The sequence below is a fragment of the Hyperoodon ampullatus genome (assembly GCF_949752795.1).
Source record: "Hyperoodon ampullatus genome assembly, chromosome: 9".
NCBI classification, from domain to species: Eukaryota; Metazoa; Chordata; class Mammalia; order Artiodactyla; family Ziphiidae; genus Hyperoodon; species Hyperoodon ampullatus.
This window is the reverse complement of record NC_136922.1, coordinates 13,547,524-13,566,774: the sequence shown is the minus strand read 5'-3', so window position 1 is coordinate 13,566,774 and position 19,251 is coordinate 13,547,524. Positions and strand designations below refer to the sequence as shown.

General features: G+C 50.6%; 1 protein-coding gene across 6 annotated transcripts in view; it reads left to right on the top strand.

The window, feature by feature from the left end:
* Positions 1–19,251, top strand: part of ATXN7L1 (ataxin 7 like 1) — a gene marked incomplete at both ends in the record, with an annotated part of 243,549 nt that overhangs the window by 183,906 nt on the left and 40,392 nt on the right. For all 6 annotated transcript variants that reach the window (XM_079711419.1, XM_079711421.1, XM_079711420.1 and 3 more), the window contains one exon: positions 7,034–7,256. In XM_079711419.1, coding sequence (XP_079567545.1) covers positions 7,034–7,256 — 223 coding nt within the window. The remainder of the gene's footprint in view (positions 1–7,033; positions 7,257–19,251) is intronic.

Here is a 19,251-nt window from a genome sequence, read left to right as displayed (position 1 = left end):
AACCCGTGTCCCCTGCATTGGCAGGCGGATTCTTAACCACTGCACCACCAGGGAAGCCCTGTGAGTGCTTTGGAACCGATGTCATCAACACGAGTTTGCTTTCCAGAGAACTGTCATCCCTTGGAAGTACCCCCAGCAGTGTGTACACGTGTTTGTTTCCCCACTGGTCTATATTGCTGAGGGGGGTTTCTCCTTCAGCTAGGTTAAACGTCTAGTGAGGGCATCCTTGGGGGCTGATGGAAATACATCAGGGCCCTGGAAAGTCCCTGGGACTCCCCAAATCCTACCCAGCAGTGGTTGATAGCAGAAATGTATACCTTAGTATAACTAACCAATAGAAGAGTGCAGGTGGGGTGGGGGAATGCCTCAGAGAGGGAGATGTAGAAAGCATCCCAAGTTATCTAACTTCAGAGCTGTATCCTGGGCCAGCTCTGAAAATCGGGGACGCTTTGTTAGAATCTTCAGACAAGTTGTATTGCTTACGTGTACAGGAAAGACAGTATCCCAGAGGGTGGCATGGTGGAAAGGGCATTGACTCTGGGGCCAGGCAGTCCTGGGCTCACCTTCTAACTGCCAAGGTCACTGTGACCTTGGCCTTATTTCATAATCTTGCTAAGCTTTAATTTCCCCATCTACAACGAGGAGGCTAACAGTATCCACTTTGGGGGGTTGTTGGGTAGATTGCATGAGCTGGTAGGTGTAAAAGTAGCTTGCTCAGTGCCTGACACATAGTAGGCACCCAAGGAATGCTGCTTCTCTTCCTAACTGAATGAATGGGCACAGAGTGACCACATGGCCGAGAAACCAACCCAAAGCCTAGGGGGATTTGAGAACTGAGCCGGCACGAGCAGTGTAGGCACCGGCCCACAGTGGCTTTTGTCAAAGGGCCCCAGGTGGTGTGTGTTGCCCATCTGGGTAGCCAGTGAAGAGGGGTAAAGAAGAACTAGTATAAGTTAACTGGTGACAGGCACCCGTGCTTGAAGGAACACCTCCCCAGCCACTCAGGCCCTGACAGCTTTTTTTTTTTTTTTTTAATTATTTATTTTTGGCTGCGTTGGATCTTCATTGCTGCGCACGGGCTTTCTCTAGGCGCGCAGGCTTCAGTAGTTGTGGTTCGCAGGCTCTAGAGCGCAGGCTCATTAGTTGTAGCACACGGGCTTAGTTGCTCCATGCATGGCATGTGGGATCTTTCCAGACCAGGGCTCGAACCCGTGTCCCCTGCATTGGCAGGCGGATTCTTAACCACTGCGCCACCAGGGAAGCCCCCTGACAGCTTTCAAAGAGGCACCGCAGCCCGAGGAGGGAGTGCGCTCCTGGGCAGCTCACAAGCACTCCTGGCACAGGAGCTGCTTGGCACGCCTCTGCCTGCCACTTGCTGCCTGCCTTAGTCACTTGACTTTCCTGTGTCTTCATTTCCTCCCCTGCTGAGGAAAGCTGATTCAATATCCCCCCTCTAACCACCATGGCACTATATTTAGTGCCCAGCTACAACTGTGGCAAATGAGACCACAGCTCAGATGCTACCCCTGCTCTCTCCACTTCCGAGCCTTAACAGACCCTGGACAGGTTTCCGAAATGCAACCTGCCTCAGTTTCCACAGCTGTAAAATGGGGGGATACCTGCCTCACCCCCTCACCGAGTGGTTGCAGGATACAGCTAGCGTGGTTCCTGCGTGATTCCCCGGGCCAGGGTGTGCGTTCTGCCCCTCACCCTCTGGCTCCAGTCTACTTTTGGAAGGTCCCTTGGAGTTCAGGGTTGTCCTTTATAGAAAGCATCCTGACCGCAGCTACTAAAGCAGATAGAATCCATTGATAAAATAGAACCCGGCTAATGATTTGCCAAGCACCTGCTCTCAGAGGTGAGGGCTGAAAGAGACTCAGCACTGTCAAATGAGCAAGCCAGGAGCTGGCCTAAGCCCAAGTGAGTTTACACAAGCGTGTCGGGCCACAAGGGACTGTGGTGCGCACACTCTGTTGGGGGCAGGGGCGGGGCGGGGATTGATCCCTTAAACACCATATTGGAAAATTCCCAATGCGTTCTTTCTAAAACTGGTACAGGGAACCACACTGGGTGTTGGCGGCCGGCTCAGCCATTCGTGAGGCGTCTGTGCTGAGGTTTTAAATGCAGGACACTGATGCTGTGAGTATAAAAATATCTCAGTGAATAAGCATGGGGGGAGGGGAAGGTTCCGAATTTTTACTGAGATGCAGTGGCCTGAGGACCTGGTGGACTTTTCCCAGTGGAGAGTAGCAAGGCGAGAGGATTGTGGAGACACCAGGGCTCCCCACATGGTGTCTGCAAGCCCCCTGCTCAGCTGGTCTCTGGGATTGCACCCTGGAGTCCCTCATGGATGGTTAGGCTGTACACAGTGAAGCAAGTGGTCTTAGAACAGCCAGTGGCTGAGGCCATGCTCTGGATTTCCTGTGATGGAAATGCAAAAAAAGTAAAAGGATTTGGTTTTTCCTTTCTTTGGTCTTTTCTTTGGGGTTGAGGTCTCCGGCTATGGCTGATTGGTTCCTTAAAAGCTGCCACATTAGGTGTTTTTCCCCCTCTACCTAGGAGAGTCAGGTGCCCTGCTGAAACGCCCGTACTCAGTGGGGAGGGGAGGTGTCCAGCAGCCTTCCAGGCTCTCCCTGTATGCTGCAGCATCTTCCAGGATTTCAAGGTGGTAGAGCTCAGAGTTAAGACCACAGGCTCTGAAGACATCCACAAATCTAATTTCCTAGCTCCATGAACTTGGTCAACTTGAATCTCTAACCTCAGTTTCTTCGTCTGTAGAACAGATATAATAATTGTACCTCTCTTAGGGTATTGTAAGAACTAAATACTAGGTAATTACTAAGGTAATTCAAGTATTTAGTAGAGTTCTTGGCACATGGGAAAGTCTTAATAAGTTATTATTACTATTGGCCAAAGGACAGAAGGGGTGAGACCAGAGGTTGCTGATCCCACGTCAATCACTGAGGTTGTTACTGATGTAGTGGACGTTTAATTCTGCGTGAATGTCCTGACAGTGATTTTCTGTTTTCACTTCAGTAGGTAAGTGGTACTCACATTCAACGTTAGCACAATAGATTGGTTTGGTCTTTCTGTCCCACGATCTGGAAAGAAATGTGTTGCAAAAGCTATAAACTATTGCAACCTTTTTCACTTTGGGAACTACACCTCAAAGAAACAATCTCAAATCACTTTTTAACTAAATTGTAAAAAAAAAAAAAAAAAAAGAAAGAAAGGAAGAAAGAAAGAAAAAAAGCCAGACAGTAAGTAGTAGGAGAATAGCTAAGTAATCTAAAGCATGATGTCAGTGATTAAATATTACCTAACCATTTAAAATGACCAATATATGGGAATTAGAAACATAGAAATGGAATAATGTTAGTTGAAAAAGAATAGTCCAAAATATCAATTGATTACTGTTTTGTTCATGCATCTATATACATGAACAGAGAATGAGAAGATTTGGAGAGAAAGGGTTTTTTTCTCTAAGATTGCTTCAGTCTATAGAATATTTTAATAGTGAGTAAAAAATAAATGTTCTGTAAACTGTTTCTGGGCAAGGCAAATGGAATTAGAATAATTATAGGGCTCTACCTAAAGCAGTCCCTTGACCAAAATGCAGGGGGAGCATGCAGGGCGGGGATGAGTAAGCCCAAAGTGGGTGAGTTCTTATATCAGAATGATTGTGATGTACATCTGGAACACTTTACCCAGAGACATTCCACTTACCTGGCAACATCTTTTTACAAGAAACTAAGACTGTTTTCTCCCATCACCAGCCTATTGACCTCTCCAACAGTTACCTACAGGCGGGTCTTCACAGGCTAGAGAAACACAGAATGAATAGGAATAACATCTTTCTGAAAACTCTAGTAACTCTCTCCTACCCAGACAGCAGTTCTACGCATTGTCAAAAGCTTAGCCAAATGAAGTGAGTGTGATGCTCACCTCCTGAGCGAAGCTCCTATCACTCTGACCCTGTTTCCCCACTTTAACTTCTTACATAGGCTTTGTCACCTGCACCGGAGGCTGGCAAGCTCGTTCTCGAAGCTGAGGGGACAGACGTGTGGTCCTCTTTGTGGGATACCTTGAAGTAGTGACAGATTTAATTCAGTCTGGTCAACGGGAAACAGTTTCACAAGGAGGGAATGCTGCTTCAATCTGTTTATTACCATACAAAAATCTCACAGTAAAAAAACCAAAACCAAACAAAACGAACTAAGGGTAAAGGGCTGTCTTCCAAACTTGATGAATAGTCTCTCGTTCGCAACTTGTTCTTTCCATTGATCATTCAAGAAAAATTTGTGGGACTAAAATATAAAACCAAGAAGAAGGCTGATCCATTGATTTAATTTTTTCTGTGAGTTTAGCAGCAGAACGCCTTGGCAGGGTCACTAATCGTAATTCTCTGGAGGTGATTTGGGAACCCCTGGTCTCGCCCATTCCTTTTGTCCTTAATGTCACGCTTCTTTGTGATTTATCTTTGCTTACTGGTATTATTTTCCACTCTTAGTTTAGCAAAATAAAACTTCTCTTCATTATGAAGGCTTATCTCTCCAGAATGGGGGAATACTTCTGCATATCCCTTCCCCCACCCCCTCTGCCAGCTTGAGCCCACGAGGGCAAATGAGTGAATGAAGTTTGCAGAGCAATCCAAAACAGTAGTGGTAAAAATCAAAGTCTTGTTTTAGTTTTGGAAACTTAAGCCAAAAGAAAAGAAAAAATTGCTGAGCAAGACATTTCTGAAGGGCAGAAAGAACTATGCATTTGAAGTGAGAAGCCTTGGTTCTGAACTCAACCCTGCCACTGACTAGCTTTGCCCTGCAGGCTGGTAACTGATAACCTCTCTAAGTGATAAACTCATCCATCAGCAAGCAGATGGGATGAGCTGACTTTTAAGATCCAGTTCTAACCTTCAGTGATTCTAAGTCCTGTGCTTCCGAATTCCCTGGCTTCACATCTTGGTCACAGTACACCCCGTTTCCTGCCTTCCTGAGAAGCAGCTAAGCCCCTGCCCATAGCACAGAGGCCCCATTCCTCTCATAGCCACTGACCCTGACCTTGGCTAGTCACCTCGCCTCTCTGGGTCTTCTTTAGCCAGTCAGTCCTGAGGAGGGTGGAGACGGCTGGCTGCTTCCTGCCTGTGTCAGAGGGATTGTAAAGACCAGTACAATTTTACAAAGGATGAATTCCTCCAAGGAAGATCCTGCCTGAGTAAAATATTTCAATACTTGTGCTATAATTATTGCTCTGACATTCAGGAATCACGAGAGATGGGAAGTGAAGGATCAGGTGTAAGTATGCCTTGTATTTATGATAATGGAGTCGAAAGAGGCCTTCAAGGCCATCTAGGGACCCACTTCATTTACAGATAAAGGCATGGAAACAGAAAGTTTAAGTGGTGAACTCCAGGCCTAATAATGTGGTGTGGCTGGAACGGGAGCCTGGATCTCCTGGCTCCTAGCCCAGGGTTCTCTCTACTACATCAAAACAGAGGCCCTGGAACTAGCTCTTGGTTTTCAGATCCTTGAACAGGATGGCTCTGGGACCTGAGCATGTATGCAAGGTCTCCTCTGATTCAGTGAAGAAAGATTCCCCAGTAAAGTTATTCAGTGCAGGCAACCTGTGAACTCTGGCCAAGCAAAAACACCCAGCAATCAGATGATCCTCTAAAATCCACTTTCCCCCGCTCCCCAATTCCCGCTTCATCACAGGATTAGAGGCAGTCGGCTTGGAGACAAACCGGCAGCCCATTGGTACCAGGAAGTGCAGAGGAGGCCCCAAAGGCTTGTCCCTCGTAGCCATAGTCAGTCTGGCTTTCTTTCCAGGGTACCTGGAACAGCAGCCAGAAATGCCTCACTAATGAGAAAAGTGAGACTCAGCTCGGAGATGGAAGGAGAGGGGGATCTGCCCTCTTGGCCCCCATCTTCTTCGTTATCACATTCAACCCAGATCTCCAGCTTTGTGATCTCTAGTCCTTCCATCAGGAGATCTGTTATAATTTCATTGATTTATTCAACACATAGTAATTAGGCACTGACTATATGTGAGGCTTTGTAGTAGGTGCGAGGGAGCCAGAGCGGACTTAGGATTTCAGAGCGTTTGTCTTTTGGGGGTTCGGGATTCCTTCCTGTAATTGTATGCAGAGTTTTGGGGCATTTTTCTTGGGAAGGGTCCTTAACGTTTGTCACATCTGTTCCCCTGTAACGGTTAGGAGCCACCGTAGTGGGTGTACACCAGAGCTTTACCTCGTGTACCTACTCTCGTGGTCAGCATTCTTATCCTGCCCATCAAGTCGAGACCACAGGAGCCGAACGAGGGTGAACAAGTGGGGCATGTCTCCCAGGGCGCTGGTATTCTCTTAGAGCCCCAGGAAGGGGCCGCCCACGTCCAGGCCCCAGACCTGTGGATTCTGCCTTCAGCGTTGACATCCTCCTGCATGTCCTGGCCCAGCATCTGTGGCCCTGGACCTCATTGAGCCCTGGAGAGGCCACAGGGGCGTGTGGACAGATGCTGGCCCACCTTCTGGATCTAGAAGACCCTTTCACTCAGCCCTGCTGAATGTCACAAGTCCTTGTGACTTAAGTGCTCCTGCTAGGGGTCAGGTTTGAGAAATTGCTCTTTGTTATCTGAAAAGTCCTACCCTCCCCACTGCCCCGAGGGACCATGTGGCCTCTGAGTGGCTGTCTGGGGATGGCTTGGGCTGTGTGGTTCTCTCACTACGTTCCCATGACACCAGGCATCCCCTCTGCTAGTCCTGTGGCAGTGGTTTTGCAGGAGGACCGCCTGGTAAATGCCTCCCGCGAGAACTGTCGTGTGAGTTCAGCTTGCTACTTGATACAGAGATTCAGAAGGTAATCACTGCTAGTTGGTGGGATATGATGTCAAGCAAACCAGAACTGAGGTCAGAACTGAGGCTTCGGGGACCGACACTGCAAGATCAGCACTCTCCCCTTTGCCTGTTATGTACACGCGTATGCATGTGACTCACTTGCTACAGATGATGTGCTGAGTTCTGTTCTTTCTCCCCCTGTAGAGAGAAGACACGGTTCAATGTGTAGACCTTCTCCCTCTCCGGCGTCTCCACCCTCCAATGCCCGGACGTCACTAGTACAGGTGAAAACAAAAGCCTGTCTCAGCGGCCATACCTCTGCCAGCAGCTCCTCAAAGCCATTCAAAACGCCCAAAGACAATCTCCTAACCTCCAGCAGCAAACAGCACACAATCTTTTCAGCTAAGGGATCAAGGGACAAAGCATGGTGAGTGTCGGGTGCTCGCTGCTTGTCCCTGTCACCACAGGAAACAGTGTTTACCCAGCGGCTTTGTTCCTGGGCATCACGTCCAGGAATTTGGGGAAGTGGGGAGGGAAGAGACAGAAATCCAGAATGATGGGATGAGAAACCTAAATACCAGGAGAAACAGGGCACCCACCTTAAAGGACTGTCTGCCCGACAGGAGAATTTTTTCCGCTCCTGAGAGCTGAAGCAAGTTGTGTCTAAGAAGAGGGTAACGGAAATATTGCTCAGTTATACGGTCACCTCTCAATTTTCCACCCCAGTGAACAGAAGTGTTGGTATAAATAATCAGAAGCACAGCCAGTCTGCCCCGCAGGGAGTGAGGTCCTGGTCCTTGCGCAGGGCCCTGGAAGGCAGGCCCCCCGCAGAGCTTCCCATCACGAGCAGCCTGGTCTGCACTCTGTGAAGAAGCTGCCAGCAGAGGCAGGTAATTGGGAGCTGATGACGGAAGGAAGAAAGGAAATCCAAAGGGAATGTCGCTGCCTGCGACCTGATGGGGTGGGAGAGGGTTGGTTGCAGGTGACTGTGAAAAATCAGAGGCTTTTAAGTCACTTTTTTTTTTTTTTAATTTATTTTTGACTGCGTTCGGTCTTTGTTGCACTGCACGGGCTTCTCATTGCGGTGGCTTCTCTTGTTGCGGAGCACGGGCTCTAGGCACGCAGGCTCAGTAGTTGTGGCTCCCGGGCTCTAGAGCGCAGGCTCAGTAGTTGTGGCGCACAGGCTTAGCTGCTCCGCGGCATGTGGGATCTTCCCGGAACAGGGCTTGAACCCATGTCCCCTGCATTGGCAGGTGGATTTTTAATCACCGCGCCACCAGGGAAGCCCTAATTCACTTTTTTATCTCCGTCTTTACCGACAAGTCAGAAAAGGTTACCTGTGGAATGGACAGATAGGAAACCAAAGTGAAAATGAGGACAGGAAGCAGAAGATGAGTATCTTCAAATGCCAAGGACCCGACTTGGAACCCTTAGGGACCGGCTTAGTACAGAGCCTCTAGCCTTATCTTGCTGGCCTCGTGAAGGCAGACGAGGGATAATTGTGGGCTCTGTTCGTTTATATATCTAAAGAGAAAACATCTTCTGTTCATTCATGCTACAGAAGGTGTCTTCTTACACTTCTTACGTTTCTTACACTTTCTTACGTATAATTACACTTACATTCATAGCTGGGAAAGCTGTGGACTAAAATCATCCATCGATTGGTGTGTCACTGCACGCCGGCAATTTTGATGACTTTGTAAAGAGCTAATTATGCCAGATCAACTAAGGGGCCTCTTGTGAGAGAGAAGAAAGGTTTAGACATGGCTGTCAAGGCAGGGCTCCCGGACGAGCTTTGTTCTCTTGAGTGTTAGGATCTCTATGCTGTAAAAGGACATAGCTGGTTAGGGAAGACCTGGCCTGAGAGTGACAGTTGGTGGCCTCTGGGCCTGCCTGCTGGTAGCGTGAGTGTCCTTCTTAGGGTGATCTCGGAGAGCCCCTGAAAGGTTGTTTGCCAAGGCAGCATCTGGTGTCCTGATGTAAGTGCTTCCTGTATCACTGCCTGTATACAAATCTCAGGTGGGTGACCTTGGGCCAGTGGCTTGATCTTGGGGTGCCTCGGTTTTCCTCATCTATAAAATGTGGTTACTGATATCTCTACCCCACAGGACTTCCCTTCCCTGGTGGCGCAGTGGTTGGGAGTCCGCCTGCCGATGCAGGGGACACGGGTTTGTGCCCCGGTCCAGGAAGATCTCACATGCTGCAGGGCGGCTGGGCCAGAGTCTAGGGTGGAGAGGAGAGGACGAGTTCAGCCGGGGAGTCCACGGAGTTTGAAGTATCTGAGGAATATCTACATGGAGATGTCCGCTGGGCATTGAGTGTTTGGGCCCAGAGGTCGGGAGAGAGGCATGGGCTGGGAATGGAGATTTGAGAGTTGTCAGCGTAGACGCAGGCATTGAAGCCGTGATACAGATGGGGATTCCCGGGAAGATATGTGGCTTATTAAGAAGAGCAGGAGCGAGGGTCAGGGCCCTGGAGAATGGGGTCCGAGGAGGGGAGGAACCGGAGGAAGCAGGGTTCCTTCCACGGCATCCTGTCCCGTCTCTCCTGGCCCAAACCCTGACTGCTTTTCCCTGCCCACCCCAGGGACCACCTTCTTCTCAAAGCCTTTCTCTCTCATTCTCTTCCTTGTTGCCAGCCACCTGATACACTAGCGTCTCCTCTGAATCCCCGCTGCACTTCGTTTTTGCCTTACCCGTGACCCGTTCTGTGGGGCTGTAGATTAGACCTCTGTATTCCTCCTGCTCTGTGGTGATTGCGGGGCCTCTCACATGGCAGGTCCTCACACTCAGCAAACACAGTCCCCTTGTCAGTAAATATTTGTTGAAGTGAATGAAATGGATCTGACCATTGGAAAGCATCATAAGATTTCCATTCCTGGAGATGGTTAACCCTTTATCTAGAATTGTTTAGACTGGCACTGTCCAATCACATGTAATGTGCACCACACAGGTAATTTAAAATTTTCTAGTAGCCACTCTGGAAAAAGTGATCAGAAACAAGTGAAATTAATTTTGAGCACTATGTTTTATTAAATCTAATTTAACCACAGTATTATTTCAATATATAATCAGTGAGATAGGTGGTTCTTTTTTTTTTTCCTTAAGTTTCAAAATCCTGTGTGTGTTTTATCCTTACTGCACATCTCAACTTGGACACTAAATTATCACTGGAAATACTTGATCCATATTTAGACTTCATTAAAAAAAAAACAAAACAGCGATTATAAAATAGATTTGCGGGCCTCCCTGGTGGCGCAGTGGTTGAGAGTCCGCCTGCCGATGCAGGGGATACGGGTTCGTGCCCCGGTCTGGGAGGATCCCATATGCCGCGGAGCGGCTGGGCCCGTGAGCCATGGCCGCTGAGCCTGCGCATCCGGAGCCTGTGCTCCGCAACGGGAGAGGCCACAACAGTGAGAGGCCCGCGTACCACAAAAAAAAAAAAAAAAAAAAAAAAAAAAAATAGATTTGCATACTAAGTTGTTCCAAAACATACTTAAAACATTTTCTTATAACTGAATCAAGTACCTATTTTTAAATTGTAATGAATTAAAATTAAATAAAAATTAAAGTTCAGATCCTCAGCCACATCTTAAGTGCTCAGTAGCCACAAATGGCTAGTGGCTCTTGTATCAGACAGCACAAATCTGGACACCTGGGCCAGGTGAACCCTCTGGTTCTTTGATTCACAGGTGTGTGAAGGTGGCTCCTTGGGTCTCTTTAATGCTGTCCTCCCCTCAGGAGTTGCTAAATTCCAAGGTGGAAGGAACTCTCTGCTTTCTCACATTCGCCTGCTGCTGCCAGGGGTTTCGTGGGGGCAGACCCAGAGGACCCAGTTTGGCCATGTAGAGAATCCCCTGCCCAAACTCTGTTCCCTGCTTCCAGGAGCTCTGCATCTAAAGGCCAAAGCATAAGCCGTGTCTGCAGGTGGTGGGCCGTGGCCTTTAGATGAGATTAACAGCAGGTTAGCAACACGCCCTTTTCCAAGTAGCTCAAATTCACGTGTCCGGCCATAAAACACCGCTCCTAAGTCCAGGCCCACCTCCTGCCGTCTCACATAAGGTTAAATGGTCCGTGGATTTGTTGTTTTCTCCCTTCTGTGCCTGGAGAGGTTAAAAAGTAACTGCATTAGAAGAAAGGGGGAAACAGGGCATCCCTGTGCTACCAGCCTTGTCCCCTGCAGATCTGCCTAGCAGCACCCACGGTGCGCCCAGCTCCCAGGCTCTCAGAGCCCTTCTCCACTAATTCACCGTCCTGCCCATGGGGACCACCCCTGGGGGAGCCAGAGGCCAGAGAATACCCTGCCCGAAGCCCATGGAGCCCGTAAAGGTGGAGGGAGGTGGGTAAGACTTCCCAGGTGAAGTCAAGAGGGAATTATGAGTGGCTCTTTCTGAGCTCGAACGAGGGTCTCAGACTTTTCTTATGTGTCGCTGCTCATCCAGAGAACCAGCTCCTTACACGGGGTCTGCATCAGCCGGTCTGACTTTCCCACCAGCTGCCGCTTCAGCCACCCTGGTCCAGCGTGGTGGGAGATGAGGGAGCTCAAATCCGCAAAGCCACTGATGTGGGCGGGGGCGGGGAGGAGGTTTTCCTCCCGTGCGTGGCTTGCTGCCTTCTCTTTGGGCCGTATCGGCCCACTGTGTGCTGAATGCTAAATGTGCTCAGCTATTAAAGATGCAGAAGATGAGCCTGCTGCTGCAGAAGGAAAATGAACCAGAGCAAGAGAAAACTCAGCAAGCTCCCGGGTCTCCTTGCGAGTGCCCGGCGGCGGGGGGAGGAGGGGTCCCCTTTCTCACAGGGGCAGGGCTCCTGTGGGTGATCGGGGTGGGAGGCGTGTGCTCCTGGGCGGCGGAGGCTGTGCCGTAGGAGCGCTCTGGAAGCTCTCCCGCCGCTTTATGGAGAAGGAAGTGATAACTGCGAGGCCCCGTGGGAGAAATGAGGCTGGCTTGTGGCTCTTGCCTGGTGCTGGTGTGAACGGGGGGCAAGACCACGGCTCAGTATCGATGGCTCCCACAGGACGTAGGGAGTGACCTCAGGACTTTGGCTGAGGCTGGAAAATTCTAGAGCCCCAAAGGGCTGCAGCAGACCCTCCAGGTGACCTAACCTCCCCGACCACCCCACGTCCCTCAGCAGGGTTCTTACAGTGCCCCTGCCCTGCTCAGTATTCTTCGGTGGCCCTCGGTTATTTGCCCACAGAAGCTCAACCCCTTTGGAGGTAGATATATGATCTGGCATTTCCCACCTGTCCAACGGCTACTGCCAATGTTTTAACCCCTTCATTTCATTTTCCAGGTGTCCCGATCTCATTGTAGCTCCTTGCCCGTCCCTACACATACTTAAAATCTCTGCATGAGCATCACTTCCTCCATGAAGCCTTCCTGGATTTTTATACAGACTGAGATGCTCCTTCTTCTAAGCTCCCATTAACACTCAGGATACCACTCTAACAGGTACCATCATACATGGTACTTGTTTGCATCTCTATCCTCGCCTGCCCTCTGCTGCATGCCCATTTTTTAGCATGGAATCTGGTGTCCAGCAGATATTTCGTAAACGAATGTACGAGGAGTGAGTGAACGAAGGAAGGGGTCTGTGAAGTACAGCTCCTCCTTCTTCTTCCTCGCAGAGATGCTAAAGGAAGCAACAGGTATAAATAATGACTTTTTGAGTCCTTGAGGAGAAATCAGGGTGCCGTTTTCCATCGTGACATTCTTTTTCTCCTTTACAATTTATTAGAGTTAGGAAGAGAGCACTACGTCCTGGGTGATAAAAAGGAAAAACCCTCTGTGCTCTGGCAAGAAGGGAGAGGTATTTGCTTTTCAATTAGAGGCAGCAGTTACAGTCATGACCACAGCACAGCTCCTGCGTGTCGTGTCCCAGGATGCGCTTGACCATATGAGGAAAACCCAGCGCAGAAGGGACGTGAGGAGGTGGTGTGGCGTTCCACAGAGGTCCCTCCCTGGACTCCCACGTACAGATCCAGCCCCTTACACAGGAGATGAGGAGGGCAGTTTTTGCCCCTAGTGGTACAGGTGTGGGTATCAAGGGAGAAGGAATGGGTCAGAGGCTGAGGGAGGGAGGGTGGGTGGACTGCAGGATGAGCCATGGGATAGAAAGGGCAGGTGGGTACGAGGGTGGAAGGGAGGCAGGTTAGGATATTCAGGCATCCAGAGGGGATAATGTCCCTGCCAGGACAGGGAGGCATCTGGAGCTTAAGCATCTAAGTGCTGCCTGTTCCCTGAGTTTCAGAAGAACAGTGGACAGCTCCTTGGGTGTAAACTCAACTGACCTTGTCAAGTCACAGAAGTGCTCAAAAATAGAGACCAGAGTCTAAGGAAGGAAAATATAGGCTATGATAGCTGGGGAGAGAAAAGAGGTGGCCTGACTGGAGAGAGAGAGTCTGAGCCGTGAAGGTTGGTAACCGTGGTCCCTCACATCTGCAGAGCACATTGTCATTTTTAGATGCCTTCGTAGCCCCACTCCCTTTTTTTTTCAGTTCCTTTTTGTTTGTTTTTTGTTGGTTTTTGGCAGCACCGGGAGACTTGTGGGATCTTAGTTCCCCAACCAGGGATCGAACCCAGGCCCTCAGCAGTGAGAGTGCAGAGTCCGGACCACCGGACCGCCAGGGAAATCCCAATAGCCCCACTCCCTTTTGAGCCTCAAGGCTACTCGGTGATGAGATGAGGAAACAGATGAAGTGGCTCCCTGAGGTGGCACACTGCAGCTGGATAGGGGTGGAGCTGGGGCTGTGATAAGGATCCCCGCCCTTAGAGCTCCCTGAAGTTCAGCCCCTTTCTCATCCTTCACTTTGCTGAACAAATGCCCTGGGTCAACCTTTCTAAGCCTCAGGTTCCTCATCTATAAATTAAGGAGGAAACACAACCTCCCGTGTGGGCGCAGCCTACCGCCCAGCGCCTGGCAGTGCTCAGTGTGTGCCTGGCAAGGGCGAGGGAGAGACGTGAGGGATGGGGGGAGGTCGACAACACCCCCCGCCGTGTTGGCATCGCCATGGCGCCTCTACCAAGAAGAGAGACAGCTGCAGGCTGGTCCTTTCCTGAAGCATTTGTGCTGCTAGAGAGCTGCTTTGCTTCGTACTGTGTTATGTGATTTAACCTTCACTGCAAACATTGAGTCAGTCATCAAACACTGATTGAGCCTAAGTGCTAAATAGTATGTATGTCGCTGGGATAACTCCAGAGTGATGTATGCACTTGGTCCAGCTCCCCGCCCTCGGGTAGTTCATGGTCTGGCCGGGCCACAGAGTCTTAGAGCTAAAACCTTGCTCTTTGTGGTGATAAGTGTGGCAGAAAGACCAAGGGAGGCACAGCCAGCACTGAGGGAGGAGAGGTCCCGTCATCAGGATCAGGGCAGATGGGGGCGTGTTCACCCTGAGGAGGGAGGCGGGCACCGCAGCAGAGGGAGCTGCCCACCCACGCAAAGGCCCAGAGCCAGGCGAACGGACACAGTGTTCCAGGAGCTAGAGTCCCGCGAGGCGCTGGGAGAAGGTGCCCGGGGCGGGAACTGTCGGGGGCCAGCTGCGAGGTTGGACTTGGTCCCCTGGGCAGTGGGGAGCCCACAAAGTCTTCTAAGCAGCAGGATAGCAGGGTCGGATTTGCATTGGTGGAGGTGGATTGAGCCCAGAGAGAGGCTGAATGATGATGGGATTTCGATACAGGTTCAGGCAAGCCGTGATGACGGTGAGGACGAGGCCTGAAGTGGTAACGCAGAAAGGGTGACAACACGGGGGAAGGTCTCCAACTGGATGGTGATGTTGCTAACGTAGAGCTTTTTAAAAACACAAAGTGTTTTTAATTCGGGGCAAAGCATTTCCTGAGCCTGCTGTAGGGCTTGGCCTTCTGGATGGAGGTGGCTTGGGTGCGGGGCTGCCTGCCCAGTTCTGGATTCCAATACGGAGAAGGAGGAAGAGGTCGAGAGGAAAGATGCTTCCTGGGGAAGTGGCCGTGTGAAAGAAGCTGGGAGGCAGAGGCTGGGGCGCTGACGGCAGCCCAGGATGCTATGCTCAGATCAAGCTTCCTGAAAGCAAAAGCTGAGGGCCTGAGCCCCGGTCCCGGTTGCCCGCCTTCCCTGGCAGGGGGATGGAAGATGTTCTGTGAGGGTCCCGTCTCTCCCTCGGGGGCGGTGTTGGCTGCAGGGTTTGAGGGAGGCAGTGAACGTGCTGGCTGCGCGGGCTCTGGAAGGCGAGGGGTCGGCCCGGCAGGCAGGGCACCTTGTAGCTCCAGCAGCGGGAGCCGGTGACCTCTGGTGGCTGCAGGCGGGAGCGCGCCCACTGGCAGCTCCTGAGCCGAGTGTGGACTGGGCCGGCGCTGGGGGCTCCGTTCTGCCCTGCGCCAGCGCTCCCTCCAGAATCCACTTGCTTCCTGATGTCTCTCATCTCACATCCTGCCCTCAAAGGCCCTTGATACTGTTTATGCCTTGATGAGAATTTCACTGGGTACTCATTTTCATTGTGAGGCTTTTCGTTCTCACATGTAGAAGGAAAGGCACTGAGCAGGTATGGTTGGTTTGGTCTGGGCTTGTCTTAAATTCCACCCGGACTCACTGCCCGGGGCTGCACCCCTGCAGGCAGGCTGGTTCCCAGTGCACTCCGGAGACAGCCTGTCCAGCTTCATGTACCCTACTGTCCCAGGACTCTGTTTTCCCTTCGTTATCTTCCTCTCTCCTCTGGCTTGCTGACTTTTCCCACGATCTTGGGGTCTTATGACTCCCCAGGCATGTCAGGGCATTTAGTGCCCATTGATCTCTCATTGGGTTCGGAGACCACCTTCTGAGCTCCTTGGGAGCCTTGGGAAGCCCTGATTAACAGAAGTGCCGGAGACACTAAACAGAGGCTGATGCTGGGACTTCCTGCTTCCGGGGAATGTGGAGCAGCCTAGAAGGGGGCACATACAGTTCTTCTTCCAGACGGCGTTTTAGGGCCAGCAAGGACCCCCATTGCCTCACACAAGCCAGGGTTGCAGGACACTACCTGTTCGTATGAGAGGAGGCTGGAGTTCCTCTCACTCTTCTAGAATGTGTATGCAGGTGGGAGCTTTCACCACTAGTCCAGGCCTGGGCAGTGCCTAGGAGACTAGAGACAGAGAAGCAGGTGGGATGGTGAAGTGGGGCTGAGGGCTCCTGGAAAGGGATTGAGGCTGAAAGGCTTCTTACTCAGCTCTGTCTTTCCCCTTCTATACCCGCAAGAAGTGGTCCTCCACTCTGGGTAAATATGGAGGGCCATCTGCTCCCACCCATCTTCCACTCATGCCCCCCACCATCTTCCACTCATGCCCCCCACATCCTCTTCCACCCCTCCCCCATCACAGGACCAGAAGGGCTAAGAGGACAAAAAGTTCTGATCGTGACAGTGACTTGCACCCCAGCAGCATCAGGGGCAGTAGCGAGAGGGGACGGCGTGATCCTCTCCCCCTTTTTGTTTTTGCTACAATTTATTGAGGACCAACTATGTGCCCAAGCACCACGCTAAGCGCTGTATATGTATTATCTCGGTTCATCACTTCAAATACCTGTCATGACCTTCATTTTACCGATAAGGAAGCTGAAGCCAGAGTAGTGAAATTCTGAGATGAGCCAGGCAGGGCAGCCTCACGTGCCTGCCTGGGCTTTGCACGGCGAGGCCATCCTGCCGAGGAGGTGAGGAGGAACAGAGGCCAGCGCTCATCCACTTGCCAGGCTGGCCGCCATCTTTTAATTCCCACAGAAGTCAGATGGTTTTCGCACCATAATGCATCTCGCAATAGAAAAGGCAGGATTTGGATCTAGGTTTGTCTGATTTCAAAGCCTGTATTCCTAACCATTATCCTAAATTATCTTGCAACACCTTCCACATTCTGTGACCTTACCAGAACAATGACAAGGCACAGACCCCCAACTCAGCCCTACGTGTTCTCCCTGATTTGCTCTTACTTGCCTCTGGCCATGTTTACAATTTGTCCGAGTCAGCTTGTTCATTTCTCCCTGCCTCCTAAGGGAAAGTCCCACATCATTCTTCCCAGCCACTCACCGCCTCTTCCCCCAACTGATGGATGAGATCTTGACCTATCACCCAAGTCACTGATGAATCTTCTTGACACACTTTAATCTTCTTTGCCAGCGATGGGCCCCTGCGAGCTCCTGTGGGTACAACTCTGGGCTGGCACGAGACCCTGCTAACCAATCTTTTTTTGCCTCAGCTGCCAGGGCCACTCACCCCCAGTAGCTGTGTGGTCTAACCACATTTTGCCAGCTTGCTGAGGGTGTGTTATGTGGGAGGGCATCCAAAACTGTGCAAAGGCCAGGAGAGATTATGCATGCTGCTTCCTCTCTGCCCACCAGGCCTGACACTCAGCCACAGAATAATATTAATCTGGCAGATTTCCTTATTTCCCGTGCTCGGTGGTTGATTACCCTGTTTACTGTTTGCTTCAGGTGTTGACAAATTGGCTTTCTGAAAGTCTTCCCAAACGTTTTCCAGATTGAAAAAAATACTATGCATTCATTCGTCAGGATTTATATAGCACTTCCTGTGTCTATTGTACCAAAATAGGACTTTGCAGCTCTGTTATTTAGGCTGATTCTTAGGGATTGCCTGACTCCCAGACTTCAAGAATGTCCCAAGTATTCCTTCAATTTAAAGAATCCAAATTTGACTTAATGGCCTGATAGCAGCCCCCAAAATGCATCCAAGAGAGCCAAATAGAATTCCTTCTCTGAGGGCCTTTTAAAATGAGGTCAATTCCTTTTGCTTTGGGATGACTTACCTACTATCCCTTCTTGGAAGGCAAGAGGCTGGGTGAGATGACCCTTTCAAGGATCAGCCAGTGAGTCAGAGATCCTCAAAATTCTGCCAGACCAGAAACACAGGCTCATGGGCCTTAGCTGAAGGAATTGGTGGGAAGAAATCAGACAGCTGAGAACTCTCACCAGACATGTAACCCACAGCACAAATACCATATGTCTTCAGGCTTCTGCCTGTGAACTCCATCTTTCCCCTGTGCTGCTAAGTGGAACAGGGCTGGCAATGATTTCTGCAGACCTAAAGATTTTCTGGACCATTCTTTTTTTTTTTTTTTTTTTTTTTGTGGTACGCGGGCCTCTCACTGTTTGCGGCCTCTCCCGTTGCGGAGCACAGGCTCCGGATGTGCAGGCTCAGCGGCCATGGCTCACGGGCCCAGCCGCTCTGCGGCATGTGGGATCTTCCCGGACCGGGGCACGAACCCGTGTCCCCTGCATCAGCAGGCGGACTCTCAACCACTGTGCCACCAGGGAAACCCCTGGACCATTCTTTAAAGGCTTATCTGTTGATGATGGAAGGATAAATCATGATCGCCAGGAAAGCATAGCTGGAGGGAGAGCAGCTTGTCCCGCAACAGGTTGGTGGCCCTCGAAATGGCACCTTAAGATTCTCCACCTCTGCTCTTTTGCAGACATCACTGGGCGGGGAGGGGAATCTACCTGGTGCCAGGAGAACCATTTTTCTTAAAGCCAGAGGTCTCTCCTTGGTCCAGAAAGGTAAATTCAGACAGGCCAAGCACCCAGGAAGAAGACGCCAGCAGCCGAAGCAGCATAAAGAAGCAAGGTAGATCCAGCAAGGAAGATGAGGGGGGACTATTCTCGGCTGTGGGATCCCTTCTGGGGACCTGGGACAGAGACGCAGAGACAACAAGGAGATAAGTGCTCCCAGTATATTAGACACAGCAGGGGGACAAGCTGCAGCCCTGGGCTCCCTGAGAGAGTTCATCCCAAGCAAACAAAACAGGCATTATGAAAGCAGCAGGGAAAGAGTGGGGACACGTCTTTTCCCTTTCAAATCTTACTCCTCAAAGAAAGGACAATAGTGAGTTGATAAATGCAAGTAATTGTGAGACCTCGGTGAGTGTGTAAGTGCATCCCTTAAGATTGAAAGGGAAGGAACTTGAGGGGCTTTTGTTAAACTTCGGGGGAACTAAGCAAAGAGGCTAATAAATTGCTTAGTTAGTCATCTGGGTGTTGCCAGTTCTCCACCCCTCCCAGCTCCTAGCAGCACATGGAGGTGCTGGGGTTCCTGTGATTTGACACAAAGTGGGAGATGCTCAAACTTTGACAGCAGGGGTCAGAATCTTTTGGCTTCTTTCCAAATGGAAAAAAAAAGTGAGCCTGTTATTCAGGGTCTGCTGCCCAGGCTGGAACACTGTACTTATTGGCTGAGAGAGGTGATGGCAGAGGAGGGAGGGGAGTGGGAAAAGGGCCAATGGGAGAAAGGAGAAGGCAGTCCTGCGGTGATGGGGTTAGGGCAGCTGCGCTCCCTCACACACGCGGGGGTCTGTATGTAAGTGACACAGCACCTGGGGCTCTCAGTACTGTCTTACGTTAGCCAGGGCTGAAAAAAATCAAACCTCTGGGATTGGCTTTCCAAATCGTGTGGTACCTTCTTGCGATCATTTGCTC